At 64.3% G+C, this 17,888-nt stretch overlaps 1 protein-coding gene across 2 annotated transcripts in view; it reads right to left on the bottom strand.

Annotated features, from left to right (window-relative positions):
* AXIN1 (axin 1) overlaps positions 1-17,888 on the bottom strand; it is a 43,574-nt gene that overhangs the window by 1,722 nt on the left and 23,964 nt on the right. The window contains exons 3-9 of one of the 2 annotated variants that reach the window (XM_069487203.1): positions 16,885-17,022; positions 12,851-12,947; positions 8,818-8,955; positions 4,806-5,323; positions 4,164-4,334; positions 3,057-3,302; positions 1,130-1,237 (exon numbers count right to left, since the gene is read on the bottom strand). In XM_069487203.1, the coding sequence (XP_069343304.1) occupies positions 1,130-1,237; positions 3,057-3,302; positions 4,164-4,334; positions 4,806-5,323; positions 8,818-8,955; positions 12,851-12,947; positions 16,885-17,022 (1,416 nt within the window). The remainder of the gene's footprint in view (positions 1-1,129; positions 1,238-3,056; positions 3,303-4,163; positions 4,335-4,805; positions 5,324-8,817; positions 8,956-12,850; positions 12,948-16,884; positions 17,023-17,888) is intronic. The other variant, XM_069487204.1, reaches the window with a different exon arrangement.

The following is a 17,888-nucleotide window of genomic DNA, read 5'->3' as shown; positions in this document are numbered from 1 at the left end:
CTCCAGGGCGGGAGCGCGGCGACGCTGCTTGTACCCCGGTGAGCCCCAAAGCCCCGAAACTCAAACGCTGGAAAGGCCGCGGTGGACAAACAGAACCGTGTGCGACCTGGCAGGGACCCGTCTGGGGCCGGACCCGCCGTGTGTGAGGCCGGCGCCGTTTCCCGAGAGACGGGGCCTCCCCCCCTGCTGCCGGCTACGTGGCCACTAAGCCCCTGGGACGACAGGCAGAGCCCAGCCGCCCATGCTGTCCAGGCCACGCGGGCCCAGACCTTGGGGCCCCACCAGCTGGGTGCACCCAGAAGCTTCCAGAGCTGGGGTCATGGCCTGCTGGGCCGCCTCAGCCACGTGACCATCCATGTGGTCACCCAGGCGCCCAGACACCTGCTTTCTTGGGCTTCCCCGTGCTGTGTTCCAGCCTGGGGGGGCTGCCGCTCCAGAGACGGACGGAGGCCCCCGGGGGGCTGCCCAGAGCAGAGGCTCTGAGTGCACGGGGGACCCGGGGGGACCCCACCCGGAAGGCCCCTCTGGGGCGAGCTTCCTCCTGTCTTGAACACAAGGGCAGAACAGAAGCGGTCAGCCCTGTCTACACTGCCTGCAGGGGCCGTGGGGTGTGGGGTGTGGACACGGCCGCGCCTTCCTGCCCAGGCCCCAGCAGTGGCTTCCTGCTGGGCACAGAGTCCAGACCCGCAGGGGGCGCCAGGCACGCAGTGTGGTCACAGCTGCAGTCAGCACCTCGACGCCTGTGCACCAGGACCCTGGCCGTAGCTCCTGACCCCGCTCAGGGACAGCCGGTTGGGGACCAGCGCGTCCCCAGGCCTGGCTTGGGGCTCAGGAAGGCGAAGGCGGAGGCGGGCAGGGACAGGTCTGCCCTCGGCGAGGCCCGGCCGTGATGCCCGGGAGGGTGCAGGGCCCAGCCCAGCCTAGGCCTCCTCTCTGGCCTGCTGGTCACTGTCACCGCACTGGCCAGCAGCCCAAGGGGGACGGGCAGGAAGGCCACCGGGCAGCTTGGACGCGACGCCGGGGACCTTCTCCAGCCACCGCCGCTTCCAAGGGCGCTGCCCGAGCTCCCGTCCCGGGACAGCTGCGCCACCAGGACCCGGCGCGGGACGGGGGGACCCGGGGCACGTACTCTGTCTCGGAGAGCTCCATGTCCGACACGGCTGGCACCACGCTCAGCACCGGCGCGCACGCTGGCCTGACGCAGGCGCGTCCCCGCTGCATGACGGCCTGCACATACCTAGGGAACAACCGCGTCAGTGGGGCCTGAGCGGCTTCAAGCAGGCGCCAGACTGAGGGGCTGCGGGACCCGCCCACCGGAGGCTCCAAGCGGGAGGGGGACGAGACCCCCGACCCCAGAGGAGCCGCCGCAGACGGCCAAGAAACAGGCGTCACTGATTCGGTCCGGAGCGCCGGGTCTGCACCCTGGAACACGGATCCCGAGTTCCCTGGAACACGCTTTGAGACACGGATCTGGGGGGCTCGAGTCCTGGCACCTCGGCCAGCACGGGGGGTGTGGCCTCCACCTGGCAAAGCGCCTGCTGGGGGGTCTGTGCGCGGCCCCTCCCCGGGCTGCGGCTCTCCCCGCTCAGCTCTCCGGCAGGAGCCCCCCGACGACGAGGACGCCGGAGTGTGGCGCCGCCTCCAGCTGCGCCCGGGGAGGCCCAGACCCGGCTCACGGCTGAGCCTGCCTGGGTCCTCGGTGCAGCGGCTCCTCCATGGGGACGCACACGCCCGGCTGCACCGGGTCACCGTGACCACGCGTCCGGCTCCCCGCCCACCCCAGCCTGTGCCGCCTGCAGCTGCTCACAACACGCACATTCCCTGGACAGGTGACCCTGCACCGCCAGGTCCTCCCCACGGCGGAGACGCTGGAGCCGCCGGCTCCCCAGAACACCCGGCACCGAGCGGTTGTCACGGCCCAGCGGGCGTCACTGGCCAGAGAGAAGCAGTAGCGCCTCCCCCCGTCCCCGAGAGCCCTGCCCAGGCCACGGTCCGGGAAGCTCGAGTTCTGCGGCTTCGTCCACGGCCTCAGGGAGCCCCCAGGGCCGTGGACCCGCCCACGTCCCCCAGTCGGGCCACGTGCCAGGCCCCAGGCGACGCCCCACGCTCCACCTGCCTGCAGGTCGACAAGCTCTGTCGGGCCGGACGAGGGCAAGGAGCCGGGTGCGAGGCTCCCGCCCCGAGCAGCTCTGGCACACTGTGGGCTGGACAAAGTCACAGGCTGGGGGACATTTAGCCACGCAATGGTCAGCCTTTTTCAGCCTTTTGGTTCTAAGTACCGGTGACCCTTTCTGTCCCAAAGCTGGCATTGGCTCAGAGCCTGGTGCCCACTGTGAACCTTCAACCACCCAGAACCACACAGAAGGGCCTGCGCCCGACACCAGCTCAGACCGGCTGCCGGACCGCAGGGGACCCGGAAGGACGGGAAGAGTGGTCACTTGAGGGCAACAGCAGCTTCTGTGAGCCACAGTCCCGGCACCGAGGTGACAGAGTCTCTTGGATAGGAAGTCCCACAACCGCACGTGTGGCACAGCCGACCGCAGCCCCAGCTGCGAGGGCCAGAGAAGCAGATCCCTGCCTGGGGAGGAAGGGCCACCACACACAGGGGCTGTCCTCGGGGCCGGGGCAGAAGCCACCCTGCCCCCGAGGCAGAAGCACCAACTGCTGAGGCCGAGGGGGCTGTGGGCTGGGGTCTCTCCAGGAAGAGAGTTTGGGAACCAGGCGTCGGCCCACCGCGCACGGCCCGTCCGGGGCTGTCGGGGTGTGGTCGGCAGGCAGCCACCAGGATGCCACCTCGAAGCCCGGCCCATCGCCTACCGCCTCCCGCCAACCCGCGTGAGCTGCAGGGACGCGTCCCTGCTCCTCGGGGACAGGGGGCGGGGCAGACCCTGCCTCGAGGGGGTGGCTGCTGTCCAGCCCTCTGTGCCTCGGCAGGGCCACCAGCCACGGCCCCCTCGGGCTGTGTCCCCCCAAGGGCCCCTGTGCAGGCCTCAGGTCCCAGGGGGCTTTGGCCCCAGGAACGTCCCCCGCGCCCCGTGTGGCCCGTGTGGCCCTACCTCTGCTTGGAGGGCACCCTGCTGGCTTTCTTCTCTTCCTCTTCCAGACGCCGGCGGGCCTCCTCCAGCTGGGTCAGAGGGTTGGGGGCCGGGTGGGGCGGCATCGTGGGGTCTTGCATGAAGAGGTGCGAGGGCTGCACAGAGGCCCGGAGCTGAGTGCCGGCCCAGGGCTGCATGGCCCCAGGGCGCTCAAGGGACACAGGTCGGGAGCTCTCGTGGGCCTGTGGCTTCCTCGCCCCAGAAGACCTTGGGAACAAGAGAACGGTGTGTGGCAGCAGCTGGCACCCTGGTCACCCGCCTGGCAGGCCGACACCAACTGGGGGTGGCATGGGGCGGGGGTACACGCTCGGGCCCAGTGACCGAGCCCCGTGAATGTCTCCCTCAGCAGACGTGATAAAAACATCCCTTTCTTGCAGACTTCTTTTTTTCTGCTGGGACTACAGACATGTGCCAACACGCCCAGCTAATTAAAAATATTTTCTTTCAGAGATGGGATCTTGCTATGTTGCCCAGGCTGGTCTCAAACTCCTGGGCACTAGGGATCCTCCCGCCTCGGCCTCCCAGAGTGCTGGGATTGTAAGTGTGAGCCACTGCGCCTGCCCAGGCTTCTTTTTTCTTTCTTATTTTTAATAGCTTTACTGAGACACAAGTAGTGTATTGGTTCCAGCTGCTGAGGAGGCTGAGGCAGGAGGATCGCTTGAGCCCAGGAGTTGGAGGCTGCAGTGAGGTGTGATCACACCACTGCACTCCAGTCCAGGCAACAGAACAACAACCTGTCTCTAAAACAAAAATAAAAATTGTACACCACATGAAGGGTTTTAAAAGGTGTATTTTTTTTTTTTTTGGTCAAAAGTTTTTCATATTAAAGTGTTCATTGTAAAAAACCTGAACTCTATGGGAAATTCAAATAAAAACGCAAATCACCCACAACATCATAAATTAGAAACCACACGCAGCACGTTGCTGGGCCCCGACCTGTCAAGAACGTGACGGCCACGGCTGCGTCGCGGCCCCACACGCGCTGCCGGGCAGGGCGGGCGCCAACGGGCTCCACCGCGATGGACGCCCGCCTCGCTCCGGGGGGTCAGGCCCGGGGGCGCCTCTCACCCGTGGCCGGCCTTCCGGTGCCGGCTGATCTCCCTCTCCCCCTCGATGATCCACTGCATGATCTTCTGCGTCTTCTCCACGTCCTCCGAGGGCCCCGGCACCTCCACGCCGGCGCCCTTCCCCGAGTCGGCCTTCTTGGCGCTCCTTTTGGAGGGCACAGCCGCCTTCCCACTGCGAGAGCAAGACCTGCGGTCACCCCGTGCCCCACAGCCTCCCCCGCTGCCAGCAGAGCCCCTCGCGCCCTGCTCTGCGAGGCAGCTCCCCGTGGCGCCGGCCAGCTGCTGGCTGTGCCGGTGCCGTCTGGGGACGGGCTGGGCCGGCCACTGGCCACCCTCCCAGCCTGACGCCTCGGCACGGAGCCAGCGCCCAGGGCTGCAGCCCGGACCTCCGCCCCGCACGGCTGGGCACCGGCACCAGGCCCCGCTTGCTCTTCCGAGCCCAGACTCGCCCCACTCCGCACTGGGGCCCTCGCCAGGCCCGAGAATGCCCCACAGAGGCTGGGTCACGCGTGTTGGCTGCAGCCATGAGTCCCTGTGAGTTTCACAGGAAGTTCTGGCCTCCCACAAGGGCACAGCCTTGTGCCTCGACCTCCCCGGCACAGGCCCGACTCCCAGGCACGCGGCGCAGCCGGCGCACACTCACCCGTGGGCCAGGCTGTCACCGGCGCTGGGGGCGGCGCCCACGCCCTCCGAGTAGCTGCGGGGCTTGGCTCCGTGGCCGTACGGCTCCGGGCCCCACGTGAAGCTGCCCTGGACCCTGCGGGTGGCCTCGGCCTCCACCTGCTCCTTGGGCCGCGCCGCGCCGTGGTGCAGGTGGTGGTGCAGGTGTCTGTGGTGGTGCAGGCCGGCCGCGTCCGGCTTCGCCCCCGGCTTGGGCAGATGCTTGCTGTGCCCGGAGCCCCCCAGCGCGGCCTTGGCCCCGGGCCCGCTGTCGGGGGAGCGGTGGCCGGGCCCCGGCGACTGGCAGCCGGGCGTCCTGAGCACGCGCTGCACGTGCTCGTCCAGGATGCTCTCGGGGTTCTCCTCGTGCGCGTCCCGCAGCCCGGCGCAGCCCATGTCCACGTAGCGGGGCGGGAAGTGGTGCCAGGCGGGGCCGGGAGGCAGCTTGTGACCCGCCCCCAGGGGGCCAGAAGACAGGTCGCCATCGTCGCCTTCCTCCTCCTGCGCGGGGACAAGGCGGCATCGTCACCTCAGTGCCAGCCGCACTGTGAAAACCGGACGCTCGGGGAAAACAGCAGAAACGGGACCGGCCCCGCCGCGAGGATGCCCGGCCGGGCAGGGCCTCGACGAGGGGCCTGAGCCCGGGAGCCTCCTGCCCCCGCTGGTCCCAGGCGGCAGGCTGGGGACGTGGGACGGGACGGGACACAGACCAGAGGGGACCACGCCTGGGGCCGGGGGAACACGGCAGTCACAGACAGAGACGGCGCCGCACAGGGGTGGCCTCCTCCTGTGCTTTCTTCAAAGGCAGGTTTTTGTTTCCCTATTTCTTAGCGTTACTGCCGATAGATACATTTTCTACACGTGTTACTGCCGATAGATACGTTTTCTACACGTGTTACTGCCGATAGATACATTTTTCTACACGTGTTACTGCCGATAGATACATTTTTCTACACGTGTTACTGCCCATAGATACATATTCTACACCTGTTACTGCCCATAGATACATTTTCTACACCTGTTACTGCCCATAGATACATATTCTACACGTGTTACTGCCCAGAGATACATATTCTACACGTGTTACTGCCCATAGATACATATTCTACACCTGTTACTGCCCATAGATACATATTCTACACGTGTTACTGCCCAGAGATACATATTCTACACGTTTGCAGAGAGAACGTTGCCCCCACACAAGAGCTCCTGCCGCCTGCTCGTCCTACAGGGCCCCAGGCTGAGCTCCTGGATTCAACTGCCTCCCGGAGAGCTGACGGCTGCGGACGCAGATCTGTCCGTGTAGACGCGACCACCCTACTCCTCAGCCACAGTTCACGTCTGTTTCCCCCCTGCCGGGACCGTGCTCAGCACCAGGGGAGGGACTGAGCGACTCCCACACTTCATACGAACGTCCACGAGTCTGCACCGACCTCTCACGCGTGCAAACACGCCTCCCTGCGCGGGCGACAGGCGTGTCCACACCGGTGTGCCCACCGTGGGTGCCTCAAACAGCACCACATTTCACAATGAAAATACACTATATCAAAAATTTGAGTTATTCCTTTTTAAAAAGGACCACTATCTACAGCATGATGCCCTGGAAAATCAGACACCGCAACAGCCTTGCGGCTGCACGGCCGCCCAGCAGACACGCCACAGCCCGCACGGAGCGAGGTCCACGTCAGCTGCGGCAGCCGCAGGACCGAGAATGAGGCGGCCCCCGAACTTGGGAGCCTCCGTCCACAGATGACGCCCTGAGAGAAAAGACGAGCGCTTATTCGTCTTAGCATTTTCTGTTAAATGAAAGAACAGTGCTCAGCCCCTGGCGGCACAGCGCGGCCTGCCTGCCCTGCTGCTGCGACAGAGCCAGGGACTCTGTGGGTTTGGGACTCGGGTATCAGAAAAGCACACCACACGCCCACCGCTCCATCCGACTTTAAACTATCTTGCTAGGCCGGGCGCGGTGGCTCACGCCTGTAATCCCAGCACTCTGGGAGGCCGAGGCGGGCGGATCGCTGGAGCTCAGGAGTTCGAGACCAGCCTGAGCAAGAGCAAGACCCCCGTCTCTACTGAAAATAGAAAGAAATTAGCCGGGCATGGTGGCGCCTGTAGTCCCAGCTACTCGGGAGGCTGAGGCAGGAGGATGGTTTAAGCCCAGGAAGTTGAGGTTGCTGTGAGCTATGATGATGCCACAGCTCTCTACCCAGGGAAACAGGGCAAGACCCCGTCTTAAGAAACAAACACAAAGAACGTTGGCCTGGCAGGACCACGGCCACGCAGCCGGGAGCCTGGGGCCCCTCGGCAGGACCACCGCAGCTCAGCGTCACAGCGAGGGGGGGTTCTTCCTTTCCCCACCTCTTCACAGGCACACTCGTCTTGAGAGTTGTTAACTGTGGCGTCCCCAGGGCCACCTTCACACGAACAGCGATGTCACCGTGGGGCACTCTGCCACCCGAAGGGCGATGTGGACTTTGTCATGACACACAAGCCGGGATGTGGCGCCCACCAGGATTAGTATCCTCAGTATTTCAGCAACTCTGTTCCCAACATCTGGTTTCCAGACATCAGAGTCTCAACTGCACTCCGCCTCCTCCCTTAACTGCCTGACCAGGCTGCCGACAGGCCCTGGGAGGACCGGCTGCCGCATACCCAGTGTCTCGGCTGCAGATGGCCTGGGGCCACCAAGGGCCACCGGGTGCCCTGGGCAGCGAGGCAGCCACGCCGGGAACGGCAGGTCTCCAGGAGGAGGTCTTAGTCCCGCCAGCTGCAGAACCGCGTGGCGGGTGACTCTGCTCTTACGCAGATGGACGGCGGCCCTGGCAAGTGGCCCTGGCCGGGTTCCTGAGCCTCAAGGACTGACCAAGTCCCTTCCTCAGGGGACCGTGGACAGGGTGCACGGGGTGGGAGGGGCAGCACCTGCCCACACCTGGGCCGCGGGAGGGCGAGGGCTGCCCCAGGCCCAGTGCCAGGAGGGGAAAGAGAAGACGCTGCCGGTCACAGGGGCAAAACGGTTCACTAAGGATGAAAAATCTGCGTGTGTGTGCGCGCACGCATGAGCCCGCTAATGTCTTCACGCAAACCCCTTCCTGCAGAGCCGCCTGGCTACTCATCTCGTTCTCAAAGTCCACGGCGGTCAAACCTGGTTCCCGCCGTGAATCCCAGCTCCCGACGTGGGGTCCGTCCGCCTCCCCAGCTCGGGGCCAGGCCCGCCGCGTCCAGGCTGCAGAGCACAGGACGCAGCTGGGACAGACGGCAGCGCCACGCCCACCCTGGCGGCCGCACCTCCAAGACTCCAGACCTGGGAGCCCACGACAGGGAAAGAGCAGCCCTGCCTGGGGGTCTCGGGCGCTGAGGGGGGCCGAGCTCTGCATCTTAAACATGGATCACAAGAAATAGTTCCTCAAAGACACATCACGTTTTAAACTCAAGGTGTGGAAACTCATGTAAACAAAACATTTCTATTCTGTAAATACTCATATTCGCAGAACACTGAGGTGCGACTGGAGCACCAGCACCCAGCAGGCACCACGAGCCACCAGCAGGCAGCCACACCTGCCGAGAGCATAGCACAGGCCTTCCTACAGGTGACACGGGGAGGCCCACGGCACCCGGAGGGCTGTGTTCAGTGGTGTCCAAGAACCACGTGACACACGGAAGGACACAGAGCCTGCCACATCCGTGGCCGACGTCTCAGGCGCTGCGGCCCCTGCACGCGTGTGCAAAGGTCTCGGGGCCCCTCCTGCCTCGCACAGGCTCACGCAGCTCCTGGCTGGCTGTGCAGGGTGACAGCCTTGCGGGGGCCACAGGACTGCGCGGCAGGCGACGGTGTCTGTCCCGCCCCCTCACACGTGGGCCCTGGTGGGGTGGGGAGGCCGAGGCGGGTGCGGGGGCTCTCGGGGGCAGGCCTGGCCTGGCGGAGGAGGCTCCGCGGGGCCGGCCGGGACTGGCGACCTGTGCAGAGACACCGGGAGCAGACGGGGCGGCGCACTCACCATCCGCACGCGCCTCAGCCGCTCCTCCAGCTTCTCCTCGGCCTCCCGCGTGCGCTGCACGGCCTCCAGCCGGTGGATCAGCTCCTCCGCGAACTTCTGCGGCTCCACGCGGATCTCCTTGGGCACGCGGTAGGTGCGCTGCGGGGGACACGGCGTGAGGGGCGCCTCTCCACACCCCCACCGCCACCCTAGCCAGGGCACAGCCGGCTCAAGGTCACTTGCAAACACTTTGTGGGAAACAATGTATAAAACCCAGTTTATTTTAAAGCAAGTGTTCACTTTCCCCATTTCCGGTGGGAATCAGCGTTCTCACCGCCCCGGTTCTCACCAGCCAGGTCTCTCCCTCACTGCGGCCGGCACAGGGGCTGTTGGAGCCGGGCAGGGCAGGCTCGGGCCACCGGGGCTCCCAGGAGCCTCCAGCCAGGCAGGAAAAGAGCAAGAGCTCGGTCCAGCTGCACCCAGATTCCCCGGCACTCACACTCCGCACGGCCGCTCCGTGACCCTCCCACGGGCGGGCACAGGCGCACACGCACACACGCACAGGTACAGGCACACACGCACACGCACACGCACACCTTTCTGAACCAGCTAGAGTGGATTACAGGAAAGCAGGGTGTCCGCACGCATGACCACAGCACAGTGACGGAAGGTAAACACTGTCACCTACTCGGCGACCCCATTCCAGTTCCACCTGCTGCCCAACCACGTCCTTCCTCACAAAACATGCAAAACCCAAGCCCTCGAGGTCCGGCTAGGGAGGGCTTGGCGGGGGCCCCCTGAGACTGGGGACAGGGCCCCCTGAGACTGGGGACAGGGCCCCCTGAGACTGGGGACAGGCAGGGAGCAGTGGGGGTGCAGGGAGGGGCGCTGTCAGCTCAGCTCCGCTGTCCTCCCAGGGGGGCTCTGCTGTGGCCCTGCCTCTGGGCCCCTGTTCCTCACCTACAGAACGAGGACAGGAACACACCTAGCACCTCAGGGACATGGAATGAGATCAGACAGGAGAGTCGTGTCACCGGCGCCCACAGCCGGAGCCCAGAGAAAGCCCCGTGGCAGGTGGGACTCGCGCAGAGGCTGGGCTTGGAGCCACACGCAGAGGTGACCACAGAACTCTGAGTGGGCTTCACGCTGAGGGACTCCTAGTGAGGGGAACACAGCAGGCCCAGGACATGGCGGACGCAGGGGCTGGGAGAAGGGGGTGCAGGAGGCCAGACGTCAGGACGGGGCGGTTGGGGTGCCCAGCGCTTCTGGAAGGACCGGAGGGGCCCATGGGGCGGGGTGGTCTGGAGGGCTGTGGACGCCCGGATGCCCAGAGGGACGCAGAGGCCCAACACGGGCCTTTCCCGCAGAGCCTGCGCGGCCAGCCCGGGGCCTCGAGGCTGGGCTGCCTGTGTGTGCACAGCACGAGTGACCGTCCAGAGAGACGCTAGGGGCCCTGCAGGCTGCGTCACCAAGATTCTGGGAATGGCAAAATCATCAGAATCATCAGATTTATGGAAGAAAGGCAACCTTTCCAGCTTTGCAGGAACAGGACAAACAAATCATACAGGAAAAAACCAGGTAAATGAAAATGTGGAACTTTTCAGGAATTAAAAAGGAGAGGGTCACGCCTGTGGTCCCAGCCACTTGGGAGGCTGAGGCAGGAGGATCGCTTGAGCCCAGGAGTTGGAGGCTGCAGTGAGCTGTGATGAGGCCACAGCACTCCAGCCTGGGAGACAGAGCGAGACCCTGTCTCAAAAAAATGGGGGGCGGGGAGAGAAAGAGAAGCCTCTCCCCCAGCCACAGGGGTCTCGGGACCAGACGCTGGAGCATGAGGGGCTGCTCTGCTCCCGCTGCCCGCCAGGCTGTGTCTGGGCCACACTCCCCGATCCCCGACCTTCAGCCTTGCCCCAACCCCACACACCAATTACGGGCTGTCCCAGATGCCCCAGAGACAGGCGTGTCTGAAACCAGACAGGGGTCCCCACGCAGGGTCCCAAGCCGTGGCCACAGCCCGCCCGGCTGCCGGGCGCAGGCCGCTCCTGGCTCGGCAATGGGGCTGGCTCCAAGGCGCGTGCGGACAGCGCATGCCCAGGTTCCTGGGCGGCCGCCCCGGGGCCTAACCCACCTGTCGCCAGCCACACCCCCAGCTGCCAGTCAGGGCACGTCACCTGGACGGCTCTGTCGTGTCTCAGACCAAGGGGTTCGTGCGGAGAGAGGGGAGGAGACCACCGAGAGGTGACGCCCCTCGCGGAGCTCACGTGCAGCCCCTGCCCCACAGCCAGGGCCGCGCGGGGGACACGCACACGCGGGGTGGGGTCTGCCCCGCATGCGCCCACTGCCTCCCTCAGCTTCGTCTTCACACTGCGACCTTCCAGACCTCGAGGACTGTGCTTTCGATTCTAGCACATTCTCAAGATGCCCCTGGACTCCGGTGGCCGTCCTGCTCTCCTCGCTGTGGCGCCCCCTGCAGAGTCACCCTGGCCCAAGGACCTGGGCTTTAGGCGCTGACACTGTTCAACTTATCTATTGAATTAAAATGTTTGTAGTTTCAAACCATCTCAAACTTACAGAAAAGTTGTAATAAAAACACACAGAACGTCTTCCCTGGACCTTCCGAGGGGAGCTGCCTGTGGCCGAGCCATCGCGCCATCGCCCCAGCCGCCGGCAGTGTCTCCGGCACACGGACTTTCGGACCCGGCGCCCCCAGGACCAGGGAGCCGCGTGGAGGGAGCCTCCCGCCGACGCTCGGCCCGGACCAGCGCCAGCCTCTCCGCACGCCGGGCCCCACGCACAGCGCCGGGCCCCACCGGCAGGCAGGGCCCAGGCCCACTGCGGCACTTGCACACACACGCGGACGCACAGGCGTACATGGACGCACACGCGTGTTCCTGCTCGCGCACACACGCCTGCAGCACCGTCCACTCTCTGACGAGCAGACACCATTGGCGCCCGGTTTAGGCCAAATCTGTGCCAAGGGTTGGCTGGGAGGTGACAAAGTGCTGGACTATCCTTTCCTCAGAAGTAAGGACCAACGTCGTTTCTTCCCAACCACAAGCACTTTCTTGATCTGGAAATCGGAGTCTGCAGACACGCCCGAAGACTCTGCACAACGCCGGCTACGGGCGAGGCCGCGTCCCTGCGCAGGCGCCGCGACGCCGCCTCGCCTCGCCTCGCGCAGGCGCCGCGATGCCTCCTCGCCTCGCCTCCCGCAGGCGCCGCGACGCCCCCTCGCCTCGCGCAGGCGCCGCGACGCCCCTTCGCCTCCCGCAGGCGCCGCGACGCCCCCTCGCCTCGCGCAGGCGCCGCGACGCCCCCTCGCCTCGCGCAGGCGCCGCGGGCATCAGGGTCGAAGATGCTGCGTGAGGGAGGCCGACTCCGCTCCCCGGCAGAACGCTCTGCCCGCGCCGGCTGCGAGACCCGCAGCCCAGCCAAGCCCCTGGGGCGCGTGCTCAGGAGGAGCCACCGGGACCGTCTAAGCGGCGAGGCGGAGGAGGCTGCCGCTCGCTGTTCAGCCACAGATCGGCCAATACCCCAACCTCCCCGACCACGGCGGCGCTCACAGAACTCGGCGCTCGGGAGCACAGACACCGCCAGGCTTTGGGCCAGAGCCGCGGGGCCGGGCGGCCGTGCAGGGGCCGGGCCTGGGCTCCGGGCTCCGGAGGGAGCTCAGAGCTACTCCCGCTTCACAACCACGGGAAAGGACCACGTGGCGGGCGCTGCGCAGAGGACGCTTCCTGCCGCCCCTGGAGGCACCGGCCGCGCTGCCCCTGGGGGTCCTGGGGGCTCCTGTCAACCGACCACGGTCGCTGGGACCTCAGTGTCGCCTGCAGCTCTGCCCCTGGCAGCCTGCAGGGCGCGAGCGTGTGCACAGCACCCAGGTCACGTGCTGATGCCGGGAGGTGAGCCGAGCTCGAGCACAGGCAACTGCTTTCCCGCCGGCCGGCGCCGCCGCGGCCCAGCTCTGAGGGCCGGACAGCCCGGACAGCCCGGCAGGCGGCGGTGGCGGGGGTGGCGGGGGTGGCGGGGGTGGCGGGGCTGCGGAGCCGGTACTCACAGGGATGTGGGGCAGAGGCACCCTGCCGTTGACCTGCACGCTCTCCTGCACCTCCCTGCGGTGCTGCTTGCGGATCCTGTACGGTGGGATCCCGTCCCTGTCCGGGAGAAAGAGCAGCCGTTAACTCGGACGGGAGCACCAGCCCCCGCACGGCCCCGGGCCCAGCCCCACCCGCCCGCCGTCAGCGGGACACAGTGCAGGACCCACACTGCCCACCGTCACGGACACAGGCACGCAGTCACACGCGTGCACACACACACAGCCTTATGCACCCGCACACCGGCTCGGATGTACAGGACAGCAAAGCCCAGGAGCTCAACTGCGTGTTCCTGCCGGCTGGTGCTGCCCGAGCACGGGGACGTTGGGTTGCCCCTGCCTGTTTCTTAGGGCCGACAGCTTAGGACGGTTTTCCCAGCACAGCGGCCGGACGTGGCCGCAGGCATCACGCGCTCACCACTGACCCCTCACGGGAAACATCTGCTGACCCTGCTTCACGGCCTGGGCCAGGGGCTCAGGGCGGCCCCTTGGGGGCTCAGCCTGGCTCCAGAGTCCCACCACCCCGCGTCCCCCCGGGAGAACCGCCGGGCAGCGTGACCTTGGAGGGTGCGCAAGCCAGTTTCCTCAAACAACAGGCTTTCATTATGAACGCTTTAGGAAATCACAAAAAACATAAAATCAAACTACGTATGTCTTTAAATGATTACATACCCCAGGGTTAAGACAGCCAAATGCACGGCTACCACTTACTCAAGACAGACACAGACGTGACACACCATCCACCACACGGGCAGAGGTGACACACAATCCACCGCACAGGCAGACGTCACACACCATCCACCACACGGGTAGAGGTGACACACACAATCCACTGCACGGGCAGATGTCACCATCCACTGCACGGGCAGAGGTGACACACACCATCCACTGCACGGGCAGAGGTGACACACACGATCCCCTGTGTTGGCAGACGTCACACACCATCCACCACACGGGCAGAGGTGACACACACCATCCACTGCACGGGCACAACCCCTGGTGACTCTTCAGCTCCTCCTGCCACTGTGACAGCTGCTCTGGGACGCACGGCAGCCCCAAGACACCTGCGATGTCATGGTGCCCTGGAGCTGCCAGGAGACAGGACGACCAGAGAGAGCTGGGCCAGGGCCACTGGGCGGACCCCAGTGGTTCTCAGGTGACCTGAGCTGTCGGAGCACCTCGGGGTGCCAGGGGCAGCGTGGGGCGGAGCCGCAGGCGGGGCTGGGCAACGCGGGGCCCGTGGAAAGGACAGGGCGCAGGAACACGTGAGTCCAAGACTGTGAAACACCCTTGACTCGCCCTCGGGGCTTGTTCAGATGTCCTGCAGCCACCAACCTGTTTGTCTCTCAGATTTGTAACTTGGATTGGGTACTTTAGTTATTTATTTTATTTATTTATTCTTTCGAGACAGGGTCTCACTCTGCTGCCCCAGGTAGAGTGCAGTGGCGTCATCACAGCTCACAGCAGCCTCCAACTCCTGGGCTCCAGCATCCTCCTGCCTCGGCCTCCCAGAGGGCCAGGGCTACAGGCGTGACCGCTGTGCCGGCCAGACCGGTACCTTAAAACTCCACGTGCCTCTGTGGACCAGGCCGTCCTGGACATGCACGGCTGAGAGCACGCTGCCGAGCAGCTGTGAGTGTGACCCCAGCGTGAGAAGCTGAGCGCAGCTGCCCCCACAGAGGTGACGCACCGTGGTTCCCCTTCTGCCTGAGGTGTATTCACACATCTGTACCGCTTTTACATTCCCAATCGTTAAATGCTTCAGTGCAAACCAAGACGAACAAAACATCAAGGGAAAACAGATACGTGTATTTATTTTAGGTGCTCCCTTTAGGAAACACATGTTCTCTTCTTAGAATGAGAGGCGTTTAGAGAAAATTGCGTTGGCAGATTAATTTCCGTTGTAGTAACAGTTCTGGAGAAGAGGAAAGCCGGACGCCATGAACCGCGGTCTGCGCCGGACGCTGGCGGGGCTGCAGCTGCGCCAGCCGCGCTCACGCGCCCTGCACACGGGGCCCAGGAGTGCCACACCGGACGTGGCCGAAAACGGGCCAGCGTGTTATCCTGAAGATTCAAAATTGCAGGAGAATGACACGAACGAGAAACGCCACACACAGAACCTCAACCTGGAGGGACGGGGACCCCAGCGTCCCCACCACGCGGCGTCACCGTGGAAACACCAGACAGCCCCAGTGCATGGCGACACAGGGCTGGCCAACTTCGGTTCAGAAACGGCAGGTGATAACCTGGCCTGTTTATTTAAAATCCAGCTGTTGGAAGAAGATTCACAGACAGAAAAATGAGAAGAACAAACCATAAAAATGGCAAAGTTAAAAACATAGCCACAGGCCCGGCGCAGTGGCTCACGCCTGTAATCCCAGCACTCTGGGGAGGCCGAGGCAGGCGGATCGTTTGAGCTTAGGAGTTCGAGACCAGCCTGAGCAAGAGCAAGACCCCCATCTCTACTAAAAAAAAAACAGAGGCCGGGCGCGGTGGCTCACGCCTGTAATCCTAGCACTCTGGGAGGCCGAGGTGGGCGGATCGTTTGAGCTCAGGAGTTCGAGACCAGCCTGAGCAAGAGCGAGAACCCATCTCTACTAAAAATAGAAAGAAATTATATGGACAGCTAAAAATATATATAGAAAAAATTAGCCGGGCATGGTGGCGCATGCCTGTAGTCCCAGCTACTCGGGAGGCTGAGACAGGAAGATCGCTTGAGCTCAGGAGTTTGAGGTTGCTGTGAGCTAGGCTGACGCCACAGCACTCACTCTAGCCCGGGCAACAGAGCGAGACTCTGTCTCAAAAAAAAAAAAAAAAAAAACCCAGAAAGAAATTATCTGAACAACTAAAAATACATATAGAAAAAATTAGCCGGGCATGGTGGCGCATGCCTGTAGTCCCAGCTACTCGGGAGGCTGAGGCAGGAGGATTGCTTGAGCCCAGGAGTTTGAGGTTGCTGTGAGTTAGGGTGACGCCACGGCACTCCGGGTGACAGTGAAAGACTCTGTCTTAACAAAACAAAACAAAACAAAACAAAAAAACAGCCAGAGAAAGACGGACAGGACCAGCCGCTGGGTCGGACGCTTCTCCTCTCCTTCCTTTTGAACCTTCCCAGTTCTCCAACCTTCCACAGAGACAGATGGGCAGGGGCAGGGAAGCAACACCGGGGACCACGGGCAGCGCCGAGCACGGCAGGGGTGGGGGCTCCAGCGCGTGCGACTCATGTGCCCGCTGCCCTGACGCTGCTGCAGGGAGACCTGGGGGCCCGGCTGCCGTGGGCAGGAGTCAGGGCCCAGACACCGAGAGCGACGTGGGTCTGAGACTCACGGGGGCCTGAGTCCGACGACCACACCAGACTGCGCGGCCAGTGCCGGACGCAGCCGGAGCACGTTCGCCCATCAGATGCCTACTGTGCGCCTGGGGCCCAAGAGCCCCCGCTAAAGCACAGGAGCGGCCACAGAACAGGCACCTTTCCATAAGGGGGGCTTTCCCCAGCAGTGTGACGACGGAAGAATAGGCCCCCAGCTGTCACACGACGCAGGAGAGGAGGACACTGAGGGGCACAGAGGCTGGGACGCAACACGGCACGTGCACCGCGTGGCTCAGGCGTGCAGACCGGGCCGTCCTCGGCCACTGAGGCGCTGGGCCCAGCGCAGAACGGCCTCGCGGACGACAGGAGGCTCACCTGACAGCAGCCGCCCGTGAGGCAGCTGGCCTGTGCCTGCCTTTAAACCAAACCCTGGACTACGAGAACCAAAGCCTGGAGCGTCTCAGCTGCGCCCGGACTCTCCCTTCCCGGGTGCCAGCAGCCTCTGCCACCGAGAGCAGCGGCCACGAGAACCTCAGCTTCATCCAGCCCGTGGTGGGACTGCCGGTCCCTGCTCAGAACAGCCTGTCTCAGGCACACGAACACCAGGCCGGGGCCTGGGGACCAGGACACCTCCGAGCAGACACCGCAGGGCACGCCGCAGACCTCCTGCCCCGGCAGGGCGACTTACACGCTGCTGTCCGTGAGGGAGAGGGTGTCGGCGTCGCTGGACAGGCTCTGCTGCTCGCTGTCGTTGGCGCTGGTGGCCGGCGCCAGGGCGTAGCCGGCGTTGACGTAGGGGTTGACGGGCTCCCGCCAGGATCCATACCTGCAAACAGACAGCACGTTAGCGGCAGCCGCCCAACAGCCTCTTGTTCAATCCACACTTTCAGGGTCATCTGAACATCCCAATGTGGGAATTTAAAACGCAAGCAATTGGGCAAGACGACAGAGCAGGAAGGGCCAGCGTCTCCATCTCCCCCTCCCCCTTCCCAGTGGCTGGGCTAAAGCAGGGGGCGTCTTCCAGATCTTTCCTCTGCTTTCAGGCAGGCACTCTCGTGCACACACGCGGGTTACCCCGTGAACTGGTTTCTCACTTGTGTTTCCAGCAGTTGCGAGTAACCAGACACAGGACACAGTCGTTCTGCTCTTTCTTCCATGGAACCTGCCTACGCTGGTCCTTGCCCTGCCATGGCTGCGGTGACCCTGGCCTCCCGGCGCCCTCGGGACGTTGCCAGCAAATACAGGGCCCCAGGCAGGGCCCCAGGACTCCAGCCCGGCCGCGGGCTCACCTGGCCCCGTGCTCCCTGCTAATAGCCTGTGCGCAGGTCTGAGAACGGCCACAGGACGGCTGGGGTTTGGCGGAGAGCTCCCTGTGGCCGGCGTGGCCTCCTGCCTCCCCCTACCGGGAACAGGCTGCCCCGCCCCCCCCCGGGGGCTCACCTCCACCTGCCGCCCCCCCCCCCCCAAGCCGGCCAGAGAACGGCTCCCTCAAGCTGCAACGCCCTGGGCCACCGTCCGGGTGGCAGCCGGCTTTCCTCGTCTTCCTCTGTGCGCCCCACGATCATGTCACGGCCGTTCTCTCTGAGTGGTTCTAACCTCTGGTTATGCACCCAAAAATATGTTCTCCCTAAATGTCGTTTTTCTTTTTAATTTTGTTCACGTTGACTTTGGTCCTATAAAAGTTTTTCATTT

Source organism: Eulemur rufifrons, chromosome 14 (genome assembly GCF_041146395.1).
Source record: "Eulemur rufifrons isolate Redbay chromosome 14, OSU_ERuf_1, whole genome shotgun sequence".
NCBI classification, from domain to species: Eukaryota; Metazoa; Chordata; class Mammalia; order Primates; family Lemuridae; genus Eulemur; species Eulemur rufifrons.
The sequence above is the reverse complement of the archived record's forward strand: the minus strand, read 5'-3'. Positions and strand labels throughout refer to the sequence as shown.